The sequence below is a fragment of the Canis lupus genome, chromosome 5, assembly GCF_003254725.2.
Source record: "Canis lupus dingo isolate Sandy chromosome 5, ASM325472v2, whole genome shotgun sequence".
NCBI classification, from domain to species: Eukaryota; Metazoa; Chordata; class Mammalia; order Carnivora; family Canidae; genus Canis; species Canis lupus.
The window spans coordinates 64642534-64660456 of record NC_064247.1 but is presented as its reverse complement, the minus strand read 5'-3'; the positions used below and the strand labels follow the sequence as shown (position 1 = coordinate 64660456).

The following is a 17923-nucleotide window of genomic DNA, read 5'->3' as shown; positions in this document are numbered from 1 at the left end:
GGGCTTCAAGAGGGCGTTACCTGCTCAGGCACCTGTTGCTCAGCCAAGTCCTTCCCCTCCAACAGAGACAGGGGGAAGCTTGCATCTTCCAGGTCTTCCTCAGCTTTCCATGGCTTCTTCTCCTTCCTGTCCCCGCCCCCTGGTGCCAGAGGGGTCTTCTCCACTTGGCTCCAGGCCCCTCAGCCCTGGGCTTCAGGGTCCGTGGAAACTCTGCAGCCAGGCCTCAGTCAAGGGTGGGAAGAGGGAGCATGGCTGAGGAAGGGCCACATGAGCAGATCTGGACCTGCCTCGCTCACCTCCACTCCGACACCTGCCTTCCCCTGCCCTCCCCCGGGGGTTTTAAGCTCCTCTGCAGTCCAGCTGCTCCCACTAGAGCACTTAAAAGGCTTCCCGCTGGGCTGACTTCCAGGCCCTGGCCCTGTTTCCTCACCCAGGCAGACACCCCCAGGACACTTGAGGAGAGAGGAGTGAGCTGAGGCAGATCCCGCCGGCCCTCCACCTGCATGAGTGCCTCGCTCACAGTGCCCCCTGCTCAGTGTCCAGTCACAGAGTCACAGGTAGGATAGGATGGCAGGCCATGGATAGGATGACATGGGCATAAGTGAATGAAACAAGTGTGCAGAGGCAGGAGATATGGCACCTGGGATCAGGGCAGACCTCCTGGAGGAGGTGGCGTTTGGGCTACCCTAGAGGGACTGGCCAGGCAGGGCAGGGGCAGAGGATGATGTGGGCTGCGGGAGGAGCATGAGTGAAGACCTGGAGGGGTAAGGGTGTGTGCCACAGACAGGAGCCCGTGGTCTGGGTAGGATAGGGTCCATCCCTCTTCTTGACACCCCTTCATTGATTCCCCAGGAATTGCCTCTCGTACCCTCGTTCTGGACCAGATGGTAGGTGGGAACCACTTATGAAGCCGGGGCCCTGCTCTGACTACGGGTCATAAAGGTCGAGTCAGGTGCAGATCTATAATGGACACGGGAGGCCTGAAGGCCACTTACAAAGTCCCCCGCTTCCATGCCAGTGTCTGCTCCTCACCTCTGCCCCGGGAGGGCAGCTGTGGGCCTGTGTCCCCGCGTGGCCTTGTTACCATCTGTCTCCATTGGAGTGGGAGCAGCCGCTCTGGCTGGCCTCAGCCTGGTTCAGCTTTGGGGCTGTTGCTTCATGTTTATGGAGAGGTCCTCTGGGCATGCTGCCCCCCCTCTAGGCCACAGCTGGGGAGGTCCACGCTGGGCCCGTTGGGGTCTCTTCCCTGGGGATTTGGATGGGCGATGAGCCGCATCTTACAAGGAGCTGGCCGCTGAGCCCTGGGCCTGGGACAGTCTCTCTTCCCACTGGGGCAGGACAAGGGAGCATTTGTGGCTGCTGCTCTGGCCTCGGAAGCTGTGCTCCCTACCCCCCTCCCGGTGGAGTCTCTGGTCCTGGAACTGGGAGACTTGCCCCTCGAGGCTGCTGCTCCTCCGGCACCACGCTTCTTGCCCACCACACCCACTCTGCACCCGTGTCCTCACAGCCCCATGCACTTACATGGGCGTGACTCCAGGGGGCCCTATTGCTACTGCTGTTTCCAGGAAGCCTCCTCATTGCTCCTCCTTCCTCTTAGGGCCACAGCACCAGGCTTCCCCCCGGTCTACCCTGGCAGGTCACAGTGCCTCAAGGGCAGCGAGCATGTCTGCACGGAGGACAGGACCTCGGCCCCATGTGGGCTGGGTGAGAAGGGCAGTGCGGCCTCTGCCTATAGTCCCTGTGGCACGAGGGGGTCAGGTCCTTTGCCTCCTGCGGGTCTGAGGCCCCAGGGAGGGCCTCTGGCCTGGGCCCTTCCCTCCATTCCATGTGGGAGGCAGAACACCACCGTGGCTGCGGCCAAGCCAAGAGCCGGCTGGACTCAGGCCGGGCCCCCTGCCAGCCTCCCTCTGAGCTCAGGCCTCTGCAATGGAAAAACGCTGTCACCCTGCTCTCTGCTGAGAGTGCTGACACACCAGGCCAGCCGCCTGGCTTGAGGACAGACCTGCCCCCATGCTGGCCTTTCCAATGACGCCGTTCAGAATACATCATGTTCCAAGCCTGGGCCCAAGTATTAATAATACCCCTTCCTCCCAGGGGCTGCCAGCAAAGCAGGGGCGCCAAGTCCTGGGCATCTGAATCTGGCGAGGACCTGCTCTGGGAGCCAGGACACCATGGCTGCGACACCCTGGCTCCTAGGGATCAAGGTGTCCCTTCCCTGAGTGTCCTTCCTTAGGGTCTTGTGGGAGGTACCTGGCCCTGCCACAGGCAGTAGGCCTTGACGTCCTGGAAGCCATGGGTGTCACCTGGGGCTCAGGGTCATCCAGGTCACCTTGGAGACACAGCCTTTGAAAGTCCACCCTACTTGCCAAGAACATAGGAGGCTGTGGGTGAAATTTCCACTCACACCCCAACTCAGGTCACCCATTTGTTCACCGCCCTCCCATGGGGCAGGGCCTTGTCTCTCTTGCATGGCCCCGAGAAAGCCCCACATATACGGTGAATGACCACATGAGATGCGGCTTTGCTGCGGTCACGTGGAACCAAGGAGAGGCACAGCCCCATGATGGCAAACGTTGGCTTTATTACACAACACAGATAATGGACGTGACCTGAATCATGACGTCTTACAGCACCCAGGTCAAAGGGGGACACGCAACAGGGACGGCATGCCATGGGTGCCCCAGTGCTAAGGAAAACCCGTCACAGGAAAACAAACCAATACTCGCTCCAGCTCCCTTTGGGGAGGTATAAAAAGAGAAGAGGAGGAAAAATCCATCCAATCCCCACGAGGCCATGCATGGCCGAGCCCTGGGCCTATTCCCTGGAAGGCCAGCCTGGCTGGGCTCCCTCATCCCGCTGGACAACAAGGGTGACCACTGCCCCCATTCTAATATTTAAAAAACAGGCTCTAATTTGAGTCCAGATGTTGTATGACTGCTAGAAGGGGTCTCTGGGGCGGCACTCCAGGAGCCAGCTGAATTGAAACAAAAGCAATAGAAACCATGCAAGATGGAGTTTCCCAGAACTGTGGAGACCAGATACGCACTGTTGCAGGCGCTGGGCTCCCTGGGCCTTACCCAAGAGGTGGATGGACGAGAAAAGCTGATGTGCCTCCCCTCCCAATCTAGCTCGTGTTCTGCTTTCTCCTCCAGTCCTGCTAGCAGGACCATCATCTGGGGGCTTTGCTCCCAGCCCCATTTTGGAAGATAACATGTGGCAGGGAGCCTGAGGCTAGGAAGTGCTGGGAAATCCTCTAGTGTCCAAAGAACAGCTCCTGCCATCAACCAAATTCAGCTTGCACGGGATAGCTGTTCCTACAGCTATCCAGAGCTCTAAAGGGCTGATTTCCAGAGACTGATAGCCCAGGATGGATGATGGGAGCAAGTCGTGAACCCCCTGGGAAGAAGAGTTCCAGGAGCACTGGGTTCTTTCTCCCTCCTCCCCATCCTTTCCTGAAGACACCTCCTCCGGGCAATGACCCCTGGAGACAAGGACAGGACACCCACAATGTTGGGGTCTTGCCAGGGAATGTGCTCACCCTGACTGGTGGCCCTGGTCACAGGGCCCCTGAGCAGGTGTGTGGGCCATCTCCCAATGAGCACTCCTGGCCCATGGCCACCACACTTGCCAGGCGAACCCAGACTGGCCAAAGCTGTTGCTAGGACATCGGTCCAATTGACTCACAATGCCTGCAGCAGAGCTTTATCTGTTCCTGGAGCAGGCCTGGACCAATGGTTGAGGCATGGGAGGAGGCCGGCTAAGCCCACAGGCAGATTCCTTCAGGGCAGTTAAGGTCATGGGAAGACCCAAGATGCTATTGTAGCTTTGGAACACTGGAGGACTTGGTGATGCTACTCTGGGCTCAGTGGATGGGGAGGCGGGTAGGATGGACAGACTGAACATGGCTGTGTGAGACTGGAGAACAGATGGACAGATCCACGCATGCTGTGTTTGGAGGTAGATGGTGGAGAGACGGGTGATTAGGTGAAAGTTTGAATGGGGGAGGGTGGAATCAAGTGATAGCTGGGATAGAATAATGGTTGGCAGATAGATGGGTGGGTGTTTGGCTGAATGAGTGAATTGATGGGTGGGTGGATAGATGAGTGGATATATGGATGAACAGATGGATGCACAGTTGGATGGGTAGATTTGTGGATAGATGGGAGGGTGGAGGGATGGGTCGATGGATAGGTGGATGGATGGGTGGGTGGGTGGATGAGTGGGTAGGTTGATGGGTGGAAGACGGGTGGATGGATGGATGGGTGGGTAGGTGGATGGATGGATGGATGGGAGGGTGGATAAATGGATGGATAGGTGGATGGGTGGATGGATGGATGGACCGACGGATAGGTGGACAGATGGATCGGTGCATAGATAGACGAGTGGGTGGTTGGATGGATGGAAGGATGGGTGGATGGATGGGTAGATATGTGGATGGGTGGGTGAATGGATGGGTGGATTGATGGATGGCCAGACAGATGATGGATTGGTCAGAAGGGTGAGCTGATGAAATAAAAGAATGGAAAAACAATTATAGGTTGGCGGCGGGTGGGGGGGGGATATGCAGAATAACAACCAGACATGCTGGCTAGACTAAGGTGGAAGGCAGGATGAGTGGATGACAGTGAAGGGGCTTTGGTGTCATTTTGAAGATATATTTGGGAAAGTTGGCAAAAGGAGAAAGTCAGGGCCTGTCCTGATCCCTTTGTACCATGTCATTAAGATGAAACCAAAACCAGTATTTCCCAGCCTCTCCCCTGCTGCTGAACCTCTAGAGGCCTGGATGAGTGGCCCCACCTGTGGAGCCCATGGGGCAGTCTCTTGTCAGAGCACTTGGCTCCTCTCATCCTGGCCTGACCCTCCTGGACCCCAAGGCTATCTCCATCTTTCCTCTTTGTCCCTGGTAACACCCACGTCTTCCCTTTGGTCCCAGTGAGCTGTGGGAATGAGGACCCCCTATTCAGATGGCGTTTGGGGTGTGTCAGCCTGTTCACGTGTGGAAGGAGGCGGTGGTCTTTGTAGAGAACACTCTGCAGACACAACCTGGGGATGGTGACCTGTCCTAAAGGAAAGGCTACCTGGGTCCAGGGCAGGATGGGAAGCAAGAAGATAGAGGAGGGTGTGGGAAAGGTTGAGGGGTCACACGCTGGGGGTTGGGAGAGCCTAGGGTGCCAGCACCCTTCTCGTTATTCCCCCGACTGTGCACCATACGTGACTTGGCTCTGGACCAGGGAGCTCTGCCTTCCTGCAGTAGCTTTGGTCTAAGGATGGGAAAAGAGCCCTTTTGGTTTGATTTACAGGGAGGGAGGCTCTATGAGCAGCCACCTTTCCCTGAGCATTTGGGTCACTTGTGTGTCTAACCTGGTGGTGGCCAGCGGGAGGGAGAGCCTTGCACACTGCACTGCTGGCCAATGGTTCACAAGCTCTGGAAGGTAGCAGAGAGCAGGAGGCTAGGCCCCCCTTCTGGGGATCCCCTCTGTGTGAGAAAAGCAGGTGTATACTCCACATTTATGCCACCAGCCTATCTCCTGATGCAGAAACTCGCCCTCAGCCCTTCCCCAAGGCTATTGGTTCTGCTGTGAGGTCTTTGGCCGAATGGGGCCTGAGCATGGTGATGGACAGGAACACCAGCTCCCCAAACCCAGACAAGCTCCCACGCCCTCCTCAGGCTTCCCTGGGTGAGAGGAGCTGCCGGGCACTTGTGGACACAGCACTTCCCAGGACATCCCCCTCCTGCTGGCTCAGTCCTCTGCTTCTCTGCTTCAGCACTGCAAGCCCTCCACCCGACCTGGCTGCCATACCCCGACCCTGCCACGCTCTCTGCCTGCCGGCAGGGGCTCCATCCATCAGCCTGTGGGCAGCTCTTTGTGCCAGGCTGCTGCAGCCCCCTGGGCATGGATGTGGGAACCACACTGGAAAAAATGGCCTTTTGTAGCTGCCCTGAGGGTGACCTGTTTCTAACAGCGAGGGTGGGAGGGGCAGCCCTGGGCTGGACTGTTAGCCTGGGGTATGGCAGGGAGACAGGCTGGCAGGGCACAGCAGCGGGTTCCAGCTGAAGGCTCCTCCATGCCTCGGCCCGGTCCTGACGCCAGGGACACGAGTCATCGGGGCCTTGGACCTGCTCACCCAGATCCGCGGTATACCCAGGACAGGCACCCTTTGGACACCGCCATTCACCAGCACAACCTTGGAGGAGACAGTCCAAGGGCACCCGCCTCTAAGATGCGCGTTCCAAACTGTTTTTGCAGGTTCACTGAGAGCATGAGACAAAGAGCAGCCTGAGAGACACGACAGGCGGGTGGGCTTCCAGTGTCTGGTTGGGAGCCCAAATCCCAAACTGGTTCTTGCTTTTCTGAAACCCACAAAGCAAACCTCTGTGGGGAGCACAGCCCTGGGACTGGAGCTGGTGGGTGTTTCTGGAGGATAACATAGGTCTGTCTGGACTTTCAGGATCAGGTTCCACCTCGAGGCAGGATTCGGAACGGCGCCCAGTCTGCAGTGCCAGTTAGAATCCTTCCTCTCAGGACCCAACAAGGAATTCCTACAGTTCTGGAAAAATTACAGCAATCATACAAACCCACTGCTCCCTGCGGGACCACAGTTCAGATTTCTTTGAAAATCTACTTCCTAAGCTTTATATACTTTCGCGGTTTCTCTCTCTTTTTTTATTTGGCAAACATCCCTTCTTTATTATCATCACCATGAATATCATTATTTGGACCTCTGCAAGGACTATGTACATTCACATTAGCATATACTATTGACCTCTTCCTCTCAGCGGGGCCCCCAGGAGCCCCGGTTTCAGTAGCTGATCACTCCCCGTATTGCACGGCTGCCCTGGTAATCCCTCACAGCAATGTGGGGAAATGCTAGGGCGAGGGGCCGCGTCTGCTGTGGATCCTCCCACAGGGCACACGCCAGGGCTTCCTTACTCCTTCATTTCCTCCAGGTGAGGTGAGGGTACAGGGCTGGGGGGGGGTGGTCCGAGAGCCTGAGTCCCCCAGGAGCAGCTGGCAGGAACCGCGGGCCTCCCTGCCATAGCTGGCTGAGTTCGTCCACCAAGGCTGGTAAGGGCAGATCACTTCTGCTGGAAGCTTTCCTGCTGTTTCTGCACCCGGTGGAGGGAGGAGCGAGGGGACAGATGCAGGGGGGTGGGGGGGTGGGCAGCGTGCGGCCCCGAGGGTGGGAGGAGAGGTAGAGGAGGAGGCACAGAGCCATAGCACCTACATGGCCTGGCTGCTGTCTCCTGGAGCTCTGAGAAGCAGTCAAGAACAACCCGAAAGATTGTCACAGTTTTGTTCCAGAGAGATTCTCTCCCGGGCAGGACACATTAGCGCTTTGTCACAAGTGGCAAACACGCGACGTGGTGACAGTTCATGGAGGTGTGAGGACAGACGGGGCAGCCCCCTGCACACAGGGACACAGGATGCGCACGCACATGGGCAGGGCACCCTCCCTTGCGCCAGCAGTCATGGCAGAGAAACACACGTTCCTTCTCGTTGAGTGAAACCCCCCCAACCCCAAAGTCCCCACACCCCAAACACAGATCAAAGCAAGAGAGCAGGACGACACCTGAACAGATCCAAGAGGGGAGGAAAACCGTGGACGAGATACTTTGGCAGTGACAAAACCATTTTGGATTTTGACTTCTTGTGTTTGCTTTTTGGATTTCCTTTGGAGCAGAGGTGTGTCCGGCGTCCTTGGCTGGCTAGCTGGCAAGGTAGTTTACAGGTATGCTTTCTTTCTTTTTTTTTTTTTTAAAAAAAAAAAAAAAACTTTTTGGATTTCTACTTAAAGCCAAAGAGTTTGACACTAAAGGAAAAAAAATCTGGAAAATGTTTCTTGAGTTGGAAATTGAAGTCTTTCTTACCATCTTCACTGTGTTGGCCACATGCCCCTGGGGTGGCGCTGGGCCACAGCGGCTCAGACCTCCAGCAGTTAAGATGTGAATTTCCGTTTCCCTTTTTCATCAGGAAGGGGACAAAACCCCCCTTTCCTTGTCCACTTCTGAGTATGTCTGTTCCACAAAACCCCCCAAAATGTTTCACTGAGAATATAAGCCACCAAACAGATTTTTTCAGTAAAGAGAAAGTATACGAGAGTCAGAAAGACAGAAAAACGGGAGCGTGAGTGGGAAGGGGCCAGGCGGAGGAGGGACAGGCCGGTCACGCTCAGGCCACTGCTCCTTCGGCTAAAGCTCAGTGGGGGGCTCTGAGGACGCTTGGAGCGGTCACGGCGTGAGACCGTCAGGTAGCTGAGGAAGTTGCGTTGATGCAGTTTTTGTTGGTTCTGTTTACTTTTGGAGAGAAGCAGTAGCAGCAGTGGCTCCCAGAGCCGGGGCAGCGTCCGGCGGGCTGGGGGGGCCAGAGGGGCCAGAGGGTGTGGCCTCCGTGGGCCGGGGCGGTGGGGGGTCAGCGGGGCGCGGCGTCCAGGGGCCCAGGTGGGCCGGGGGAGCCGGGGCGGGACGGGCCCGCGGAGCTGGCCTCGCTGGGGCTGGCGGCTCCTGCGGGCAGGCAGGGGCCCAGGCTGGCCGTGGCGTCGGGCTGTGCAGGCCCCGGGTCGGCCACGGCGGCCGCGGGGCCCTGCAGGCTCTGGCCACACACATGGTGGTGCTTCTCCCAGTCCCGGTGCTGGCAGAAGGAGCCGCAGTAGCGCGCCGCGTTGCAGCCACTGCACGTCTCACTGGCCTTGCGCCCGCAGTTCCAGCAGCTCTGGGGGAAGGGGACACGGTCAGGGGGTGCGGGGGGCCACGGGGCAGATGCTGGGCCTCGTCCCCCAGGTGCCTGGCCTGGCCGCAGACATACCCGCTCTGCTCGGCCACGGCGTCACGGAGCAAGCAGAGAATGGCCCTGACTCGCCACAGCTCGTGGGCGGCTCTCTGTGGCCACAGACACCGGACAGCACTGTGGGGTCCCCAGGAGGGAAGGCAGCCACGGCCCAGCCCCCTCCTCTCTTCCGGGAAGCCCTCCCGGCTCACCTGGGCTCCAACCTCAGAACATGGTGGCCCTAGCCTGATAAAGACTGCCAGGCTCCCACGTGGGGGACACAGCCAGGCCTGCTGCAGGCACCCTCTGTCCCCGCCATCAGGCCTCTGCCCCCTTTCTGTGGAACGAGTGGTAACATCGGCCACCCATGGGAGCACAGGGTGAGCAGGGATACAGGGGGAGACCCGAGCTGGCAGCCAGGCTGAGGGACAGGGAGCCCACGCCCTCCCCGGGAGGAAGGCCCCTTGTCTAGGCGGCCCCCAAAGCCTCCTGGGCCTCCTGGCTCACTCTGCTCGGCCACCCTGGCCTCCCTGTGGTCCTCACTTTGCCAGGGGTGCTCCATCCTGGCCGCTCCCTTCTTGCAGTGACACAGCTCCCCCAGATTCTGCCTGGCTCACTCGTCCTGCTCTGGCACCTGCCCTGGCACCTGCCTCTGTGAGGTCTGCTTGCTCTGACCTGCCCGCTTCTCTGGAGCTGTGTCTGCTGAAGCAGCTGGTGCAGACGCACGAGTGGACCATCCGGGGGGGCCAGGCACACACAAACCAGGGGTTTTGGAGACGTGACCCTTTCCAAAGGACACTTCTAGGAGCCCTGCGGAAAAGCTCTCTCCCTCTCCCTGACTCCTCTGACATGTGAGTCCTCTTTGGATGAGGAGGAAAGGAACCAGCTGCCTCGCTGGGCTGGACATCCCTGGCCTCCAGATGCCCAGGTACCAGCACGACCACAACGCTCATGCCCTGCTGTGCACGTGTGTGCCAGAGCCAAGGCGGCACTTTAAATGCCACCTGGGGTCTCCTCACGCCTTGTGCCACCCACGGGTTAGCGAGAACACGGGCTGCAGCGCATGCCAGCCTAGCTCTGAACGATGGTCATGTCTTCCTCAGGCACTGTCTAGAGCCAGCCATGTACCCCAGCATCAGGACCCACTTTGCCAGCTGCCCATGGGTGGGATGCTGGGAGGCCACAGAGTGAGGGTTTGGGGCCTGATCTGCAGGCTGGGGACAGGGTTGGGGGTGGGTGGGGGCCCCTACCTCGCTGGAGTCCTCCTGCTGGTTGATGACAGTCAGAGCGTCCTCTGAGGCCTGCCGCCGGGCTTCAGCCAAGGCCCGCTCCATCTTGGCACGTTCTGTGCTGATGAGCTCGTGGGCTTTTCGCTCGGCATCTGACACGGCTTTTTGCAGCTCAGACATCGCCTGCCGCTTCACCTCATTCACCGCCTCTTCTGCAAAGGACACACGGGCTATTGTCCCATGGCCTGGCCCAGCTGGGCCTCCTGGCATTGTGGGCGGGGCCTGTGCACCAGTGACCGGTCATGCAAGTGCAAGAACAGTTGTGGGGACATCTCCCAAGCCCGGGCCCTGCCTGAGTGTTCCCATACTTTAGTGTGCAGTGGCACTGTCCTGGACGGCGTGGCCAAGCCCACCCTGACTCAGGTTCCACAGGGAAGGCCCAAAAATCTGTAATCCTAACAGTTCCAAGTGATGCTGAAGCTGTTGGTGTCAGCACTGGGGCTGGTGGCACCCACGGGCAGAGGACCAGAGCTATAGTCTTCTGCCCCCTGTGGCCAATCTCGAAGCAGTCCAGGGGATGCCCCGTCTAGGGCTCTGCATTTTATCGCTCCCAAGCCCTCTGTCACCCACACTTGCCACCTCTGGCCAGCTCATGTCTGAAGATGAGCATGCTGTCCCTGGTGTTGCTGTTGTACTCTAAGCTGTCTGGCTAAGGCCAGAGCATCTGTTCTGTTCTGGTGGCATGATGTTCTCCAACACTGACAACCATCCACAGCCTTTATGGCCTGCCTCAGTTTACCTGGCAGTGCGCTTCTTGCACTGGTGTGTGAGGGGGCTGGGAGGAGATTAAGCTCCCATGAAGGAGACTTATATGATAGCATTTGCACACTGGGTGTGTCTGAGCTGCTGGCAGTGCCAGCGAGAGCTGCTTGCCCCCCATGTCAGCACCAGAGCTCCATCCAGCTCTTGCCAAGGGTCCATCATGGGCCAGATGGAAGCAGAGGAGACAGGCCAAGAGAAATGAGAACCCCACCCTCCTGTCCAGGCCTGGGCCTTGCCCACCTTGCTCCAGGCAGCTGCTGCTTGTCTATGGCCCCTTGGCCTCTGACTCTGGCTTGGGATGCTCTACTGTCTCTGCTCTCAAGATCCTCAGAGGGTCCTCCTCTTCCTTATACTTCATGTTGATTCCACCCACTAATCAGAGCATCTCTGGGGCCCTGCTGCTTCTCCCCACTGGCACCACCTCAGCTGAGCACCTGCCCCCCTCCCTTTCTTTCTCAAGCTACCTACTGGGGATGCCTGGGTGGCTCAGTGGTTGAGCACTTGCTTTTGGCCCAGGGAGTGATCCTGGGGTCCCGGGATCGAGTCCCACATGGGGCTCCCTGCAGGGAGCCTGCTTCTCCCTCTGCCTGTGTCTCTGCCTCTCTCTGTGTGTGTGTCTCTCATGAATAAATAAATTCTTTTTTTTTAAAGATTTTATTTATTTATTCATGAGAGACACACAGAGAGAGAGAGGCAGAGACACAGGCAGAGGGAGAAGCAGGCTTCATGCAGGGAGCCCGACGTGGGACTCGATCCCGGGTCTCCAGGATCACGCCCTGGGCCAAAGGCAGTGCTAAACCGCTAAGCCACCCAGGCTGCCCCAATAAATAAAATTCTTAAAAAGAAAAAAGCTAAAAAAAAAAAAAAAAAAAAAAAAAAAGCTACCTACTGGCTCCTGCGTCTGCCCCCTGCCCCAGAGTCTGTCCCCATGACACAATGAGCATCCCCACAGCACTTCCCCACATGGTGCTCCATGCCACACCTAGAAGGCCACAGGCTCTCTAGCTCTTAGCACTTCTCACACTTGTGTCCAGGTACATGCGTGTGTGTGCAGAACCCAAGGACCTGCTCTATTCTGCTGAATGACACACCACTGGTTCACCTGTAGATGTCAGGTGGCAGCTGTCCTACCCTGAATACTAAGTGCACTCCAACCCTCCTGCAGGGTCTGCAGAGCCCTGTGAGCTTTGCCAGCAGAGCACCCCATGCAGGCGGAAGCTCCTTGCAGATAAGAAGGGCATCCCTCCACCCCCAGGCCAACTGCACTCACCAGCCTTCCTCCATATCTCCTCAGGCATGTAGCCGGAGAGGGTCCTAGGCATGAACTCCCGGTGGGCGTCTGAAACACAGGGGTGCCAGCGTCATGCACAGAATGGGGCCATACCCAGTGGGGTAATGGGGACACAGTGTGTGTCCTTGGGGGTGGGGTCCCCTGAGGTGTCCACAGGTGGAAATCCTGTTATCAGCTGCTGGTGCGGGGCCAGGCAATATCAGGAAGAGGGATGCTCTGGAGCACCTAGGACCCTGCTGGGACCTGGGCCTGTCCTGGACCTCTCCTGGTTTCTACAGTCAGCATCCCAAGTCTGTGCTTCCAGTGGGTCAGGCTGTACATTTATGCAAAGCAAAAAAGGCAGCTCCTTTTCAAGGGAAACTCTTCGGTTGTATTTTACTGTAGTGCCATAATGGGGGTATTGGTCTTGGTCTTTGGCACCCCTGCAATACCCCCTCTGCCCCCATGATGCCCCTCAGAACGTACCTAGCTGAGAGCCCTCTGCACCCACGGAGCTGTTCAGGGGCCGGGCAGTGGCAGGTACGGGGCCCTTCTTGGCATCCTCCGTGTCACTGTAGCGCCGGATCCAGTGGTTAAGCTCCTCACGGTCGGCCTCCTGGCACTGGCGCAGAACCGTGAGTGACCGCCGTGTCTTCTCAGCCATGTCCATGATACAGTTCAGGAGCTGTGGGTGGGCAGGTGGTGGCTGTGAGCATGTGCGGCCTGGTGTGGCTGCTCCGCGTGGGGGACGCCCAGGGAGCTTTTCCTATACTCTGGGCCTGGGCCAGCCCACTGTCCATGTGGCTGGCCACAGTGGGCTCAGAGCAACAGTGTGAAAATCGCCTCCCCTGCCTGGAAAGGGACCCCTGCTTGGAGCATGGGGGTGGGGGTAGAGAGCAGACTGAGTCCAGGGCTCTCGTCTCAACTCTGCAGGTTGTGCTCAGCCCTGGGGAGAGTGGATGGACCAGTACTGCCGTGGGGACCACCCTGCCTGGGCTCCCTTCCCACAAGGGAAGCTGGGGAGGGATGACCAGAAGCAGCTGGAAGGGGTCCCCACACCACCAAACCACCTTTCTCCCAGAGAAAGATGCTCTGCAGGCAGAGCTGGGAAGGTTCTGGGGGCTGGGTCCAAGCAGAAGGCCACTGAGGCAGCAGGGGCATGGCAAAGTGGGGCCCACAGGAGCCTGCTCCCAGGCTGCCCCAGGGCCCCACGGTCTGGGCGCACCCCCGGGGTCGTGGCAGCACCGTGGCCCCAGCCTGGACACTCACGTTGTTGAGATGCTTCCACTCCTCGGCCCACTCCCGCTCCGTGAGCCTGTGGTCGATCACTTCCTCCTGCCGGGACCCGTGCACCGCTGCAGGGGTGTGTGCACGCTCAGGCCCCATGTCCCAGGCCCCCCTGCCCCCTAGGCCCCTCTTGACCCCAGGCCTGTCCCGTGCTCCAGGCACTGCCCTTTCCTGTGTCCCCCTGGCCCCGCCCCTCACCCCAGGCACAGTTCATTTTTGTGCCCACGCCACCCCCATGCCTCCAGGCCCCGCCTCTAACCCAAGCCCTGCCCCAGGTCCCACCCCTCATAGAGGCCCCGCCCCTCACCCCAGGCTTGCTGGTGCTCCAGGCACTGCCCTTTCCTGTTTCACCCCCAGGCCCGGCCCCAGGCCCTCCAGGTCCTGCCCTGGGCCCCCAGGTCCTTGGGCTTTGCCTGCCTGAGGGAGCAGGTGAGGAGGGGTCCCTGGACAGACACTGCCCACTGCCCTTCCAGGAGGTCAAGAACAGGCCTGGCCTCTACTCAGTGTTTGGGAGGAAGAGATGGGTCCCCATCCCTTGTTCTACACTCGGCTACCTCTCCCCTACCTTCCTGTCTCCAAATCCACCATATCTCAGTTTTCCTGCCTCGGGCCTCACTTTGATGGCCTTAGCTCTCCTCAGAAGCCCTCGGGCTCACTGGTGGCTGCCTGGCTCCAGCCCACGCTCTACTACTTCCTCTCAGCCAGGGGGACTCCTATACACCCTCAAAGCCCAGGTCCCAAGCCCTCTCCCCAGCAGCCCTGAGCCCTTCAGAATTCATTCAGCCCCAGGCAGATCCCCTTGTTAAACAGTCCTGGCCGCTTCCTTGTTTATTCTGTCCCCAGGGCAGGGCTGCTGTGTCTCCTGGGCCGAAGTCCAGCTAGGCGAGAGGCTGTGTTCTGGCTCATCTGCTGGGTCCCAGGGTGGTCCCTGGGGTCTGGGGAAACCAGAAACCCCAACCCTTGCTCCCCACAAGACCGCAGGCCCCTCACTCATCACTCCCTATCCTGCCTACCATCTGGGGTCTGGGCATGGGGGGTAGGGAAGGCTTTCGGCAGGTGCACAGGAGGGGAGGGCCCCAGGTGCCAAGCAGGGCTCTGTGCTCAGTCCCTGGGCCAACCTCCAAGGGCGGCTCTACTGTCACTCCTATCCTACAGATGAGACCACCAAGACTGGCTAAGGGGACGTGTTTGCCCGAGGTCACCCAAGGTCAGCCCATGCCTCAACTGTGCCTTTAGCTACTGGCTGGTGCAGCTCGAGACTGAAACAATGGGGTGTGCCCCCCCATCCCTGGCCTGCTAATGAGAAACAACACAACCCTGAACTGAGGAATTCACACTGTTGCAACCATGTCTGCCTGTCCTCACATATCAAGTGCTCTCAGCCCCCACACTGGTTGGATGTCTGGCCGTGGTGCCCCAAGCCTATGCTGGGTGACCTAGAACTGGCCGGTGCTTCCTGGGCAAGGGTCTATTTTGGCTCTTCCAACCCATGAGGGTCTCCTAGCCCCACTCCTCAAACTGTAGGAGTAAGAGGCAGCAGCCACGGCCTGCTGTCCACCGCCCTGCCACCCGCAGAACCAGGGCCTGTGCCAACGCCCCAACCAAAATAGTGGCTGAGATCTGCCTGACAGCTGGCGTTTATTTTTGCATTAGCAGAAGCGGGAGGGAATTAACACCTGCCCGACCCGGCTGCAGGGAGCCAGACGCTGTCACCTGCTGCCTGGGCCCAGGCCCTGGAAGCTTCCGTAGGGTGGGGGCGGGACATGGCCTTGTACAGGGTGAGGCCTCTGCTGACCCTGCCTCTGGGCCCCCCATGGGTGGCCTGGGACACTCAGGGGCAGCTGTTTGCAGGCTGTCCTCCCAGGACACGGGGGCCCCTATGTGGGCCAGTCCTACTCATCTCAGTCTCTGACACAGAGGTGGGTCAGAAGGTCAAGGTGATGTGGCCAGAGGGTTTGGGCACATGCACTGGGCTTTCTGGGCCTTCTTCTGTGTGACATGGGCTTGTTGATGGGTCACATACATGCCATAAGCACCAGGGTGTGCTGCCCCCATGATAGGGTAAAGGATACAATGCTCCCAATGATACCAGCCCTGCCTCTGGGCCAGGCCGTGTGTGGACACTAGCCTCACACCACCCTGAGGAGCAGGACCCATCAGGTCAGCTGACTGGAGAGACACTGAGGCCCGGAGGTCACATGATGCAGCCTCAAGGACACATGTGGGGAACTGGTGGAGGTCAGAGGACAGGCGGCCTGCTCCTCCTCTTCCTCTCCAGCACAGCTCACCCTCGGTGAGGCACTCACAGGCCTGGTGTTGTGGGGCTCCCTTCCATCCCATGGTGAGAGGGGGAGTGTGCGGTCAGTGGTGCTCACTGGGGCTCATGAGTCTTGGGGTGCCCAGGCCCAGAGCATGGGAGTGCCCTGGAGGCAGGAGCTATGGGACCTGGGAGCCTCCTCACAGGCACCCCCACTCTGGCTAGGCATGAGTCTCCTCCTGGCTGGCCCTGACCACCCCCACTGCCCCAGCTGCATACCCTGTGTGTGTGTGTGCGTGTGTGTGTGCGTACGTGTGGCCAGCAGCCAGTGCCCCACAGGCCCTGGACAGGCACCTCTGCAGCCACAGTGCCTGCCCCCCTCCGACCCCTGACCCGGCCCTTCCTAAGGCGAAGGCCCCAGGGCCCTACCCCACTCACATCCTCTCCCCACATCTGTTGCTCAGCAGATGAGGCTGTGTGGATGAGGATGTGCTTCACTGCCGCCACATGCAGGCACACGTGTGAGACCCCCCCAACCCCACTCCCTGGCGCACAGCGCACTGCTCACCAAGGTGCCGATGGCGCTCCCGCAGCTCCCGGGGGTCAGAGTGGCGATAGGTGTCACGGAGGTGGTGGGCCATGGCTATGTCTTCCAGCCGGTAGTGTGGCGGTGGCGTGGGGTGGGGCAGCCCATTGCTGGGGCTGTAGCGCTGCGCGGGGCTCAGGGTACAGGGCCGTTTGCTGAGGTGGTCGGGGTGCAGTGGGTCACGGTCTGACCCGTTCTCTTTGGTCCTGACCCAAAGGGTAGGTCGGGGGGGGGGCGGTGGTCACAGACCATGAACCATGGACAGAAGGCCAGGCGGGAGGGATAAGGAAGAGAGGTGAGGGCAGAGGAAGAGAAAGAGCCAGAGGACAGAGACAGATGCACAACAAGAGACATGAGGCCCAGCCAGCACCCCGCTGTCCCTCCTCCTCTGGGGCTTGCGCCAGCCTCCACCCCATTGCTGGTGTCTGGGCTCCTGGGGCCAGTGGTCAAGGAAGCCCGAGCCTCTGTTGAGGGAGTGAGGAGCTGGGCACGAGGGCCAGCCCAGGTGCCTGGACACTTGGGTCCATATCCAGCCCAAAGATGAGAGCCAGGCAGCTTTCTGCTGCAGAGGCTCCCTCCCGACCCCTCCCTTGTTCTCCTGGGGGGCCATCTGAGTCCTCAGGACACCACACCCGGCCCTGTGCGGTGGCCTTGAGGGCTTGGCCCACGGTCTCAGCCCACTAGCTGCAGGCCACGGAATGCAGCACCATGTTGGCCTGGTACCAGGCAGCTGCCGAGCCGGGCTACCAGAGGCAGCTCAGGAGAGCCAGGCAGGGCAGGAGCCAGCCCTGCTGCCTGCTCTGCAGCCACAGGAAGCCCCCTTACCTGTCAGGTGTCCTCCTTTTGCCGTTCTCGTTGACTTCCAGGAGGAGCTCCGAGGAGTCGATGGGGGAGGAGGCGTTGGCATCCAGCAGGAGCTGCTCGTGCTGGGCCAGGTACTGGGCAGGGGTCTGCTTGGCCAGGCGGGCGCAGTGCAGGAGTTCCCTCTGCAGCAAGGGCAGGTTTGCCTGTGGCAGGGGAGAGGTGGCCTGCACTCACTGCGGGCAGGGCCCAAGACACAGGTGCACTCTGATGCGAGGCAGGGAGACCAATGGCCAGCCTTGTTTTGTGACCTTGGGCAAGTTGCATGACCTCTCTGGGCCTTGTGCTCCTTCACTAAAAGGGGAATGCGGGTGGAACTGTACCCCCCAGGGCACGCAGTGCCTTGAGGTTCAATGGAACCCTGAGTTCAGATCCTGGCCCCCCAGACTGGGGTTTATCCACTTCATCAAGCTTCCTGCACTGGTGGCATCTGGAGAAGGCAAGCAGGGGATCATAACCAGGACTCCATGCCATCAGCCCTGGGAGCAGACACCCAATTACCTGCTGTGTGGGAAGGAGAAGTGAGGCTCAGAGAGGGGAAGCAGGCACCCTCCTAGCTAACTGTAAAGGGAGGAACTGGGAGCAGCACCCCAGCAAACTGTGGAGAGGGGAGCTTAGAGCAGCACCCCAGCTAACTGTAGAGGGAGGAGCTGGGAGCAGCACCCCAGCTAACTGTAGAGGGAGGAGTGGGGAGCACAGCGCCAGCTAACTGTAGAGGGAGGAGTGGGGAGCACCGTGCCAGCTAACTGTAAAGGGGGGAGCTGGGAGCCGCATGTGGCAAGTCTGTTCTGGACCCCAAAGTGCAGGCTGGAAATCCTGCTGTCCCACAGTCTTCCCAGAGGCCCA

General features: G+C 59.5%; 1 protein-coding gene across 7 annotated transcripts in view; it reads right to left on the bottom strand.

The window, feature by feature from the left end:
- Window positions 1-2561: 2561 nt before the first annotated feature.
- The window catches only part of CBFA2T3 (CBFA2/RUNX1 partner transcriptional co-repressor 3), a 91607-nt gene continuing 76245 nt past the window's right edge, over window positions 2562-17923 (bottom strand). For all 7 annotated transcript variants that reach the window (XM_025427103.3, XM_025427106.3, XM_025427108.3 and 4 more), the window contains 7 exons: window positions 17042-17223; window positions 16199-16422; window positions 13356-13441; window positions 12573-12771; window positions 12087-12155; window positions 10016-10206; window positions 2562-8711 (listed from right to left, as the gene is read on the bottom strand). In XM_025427103.3, the coding sequence (XP_025282888.1) occupies window positions 8412-8711; window positions 10016-10206; window positions 12087-12155; window positions 12573-12771; window positions 13356-13441; window positions 16199-16422; window positions 17042-17223 (1251 nt within the window). In that variant the 3' untranslated portion in view covers window positions 2562-8411. The remainder of the gene's footprint in view (window positions 8712-10015; window positions 10207-12086; window positions 12156-12572; window positions 12772-13355; window positions 13442-16198; window positions 16423-17041; window positions 17224-17923) is intronic.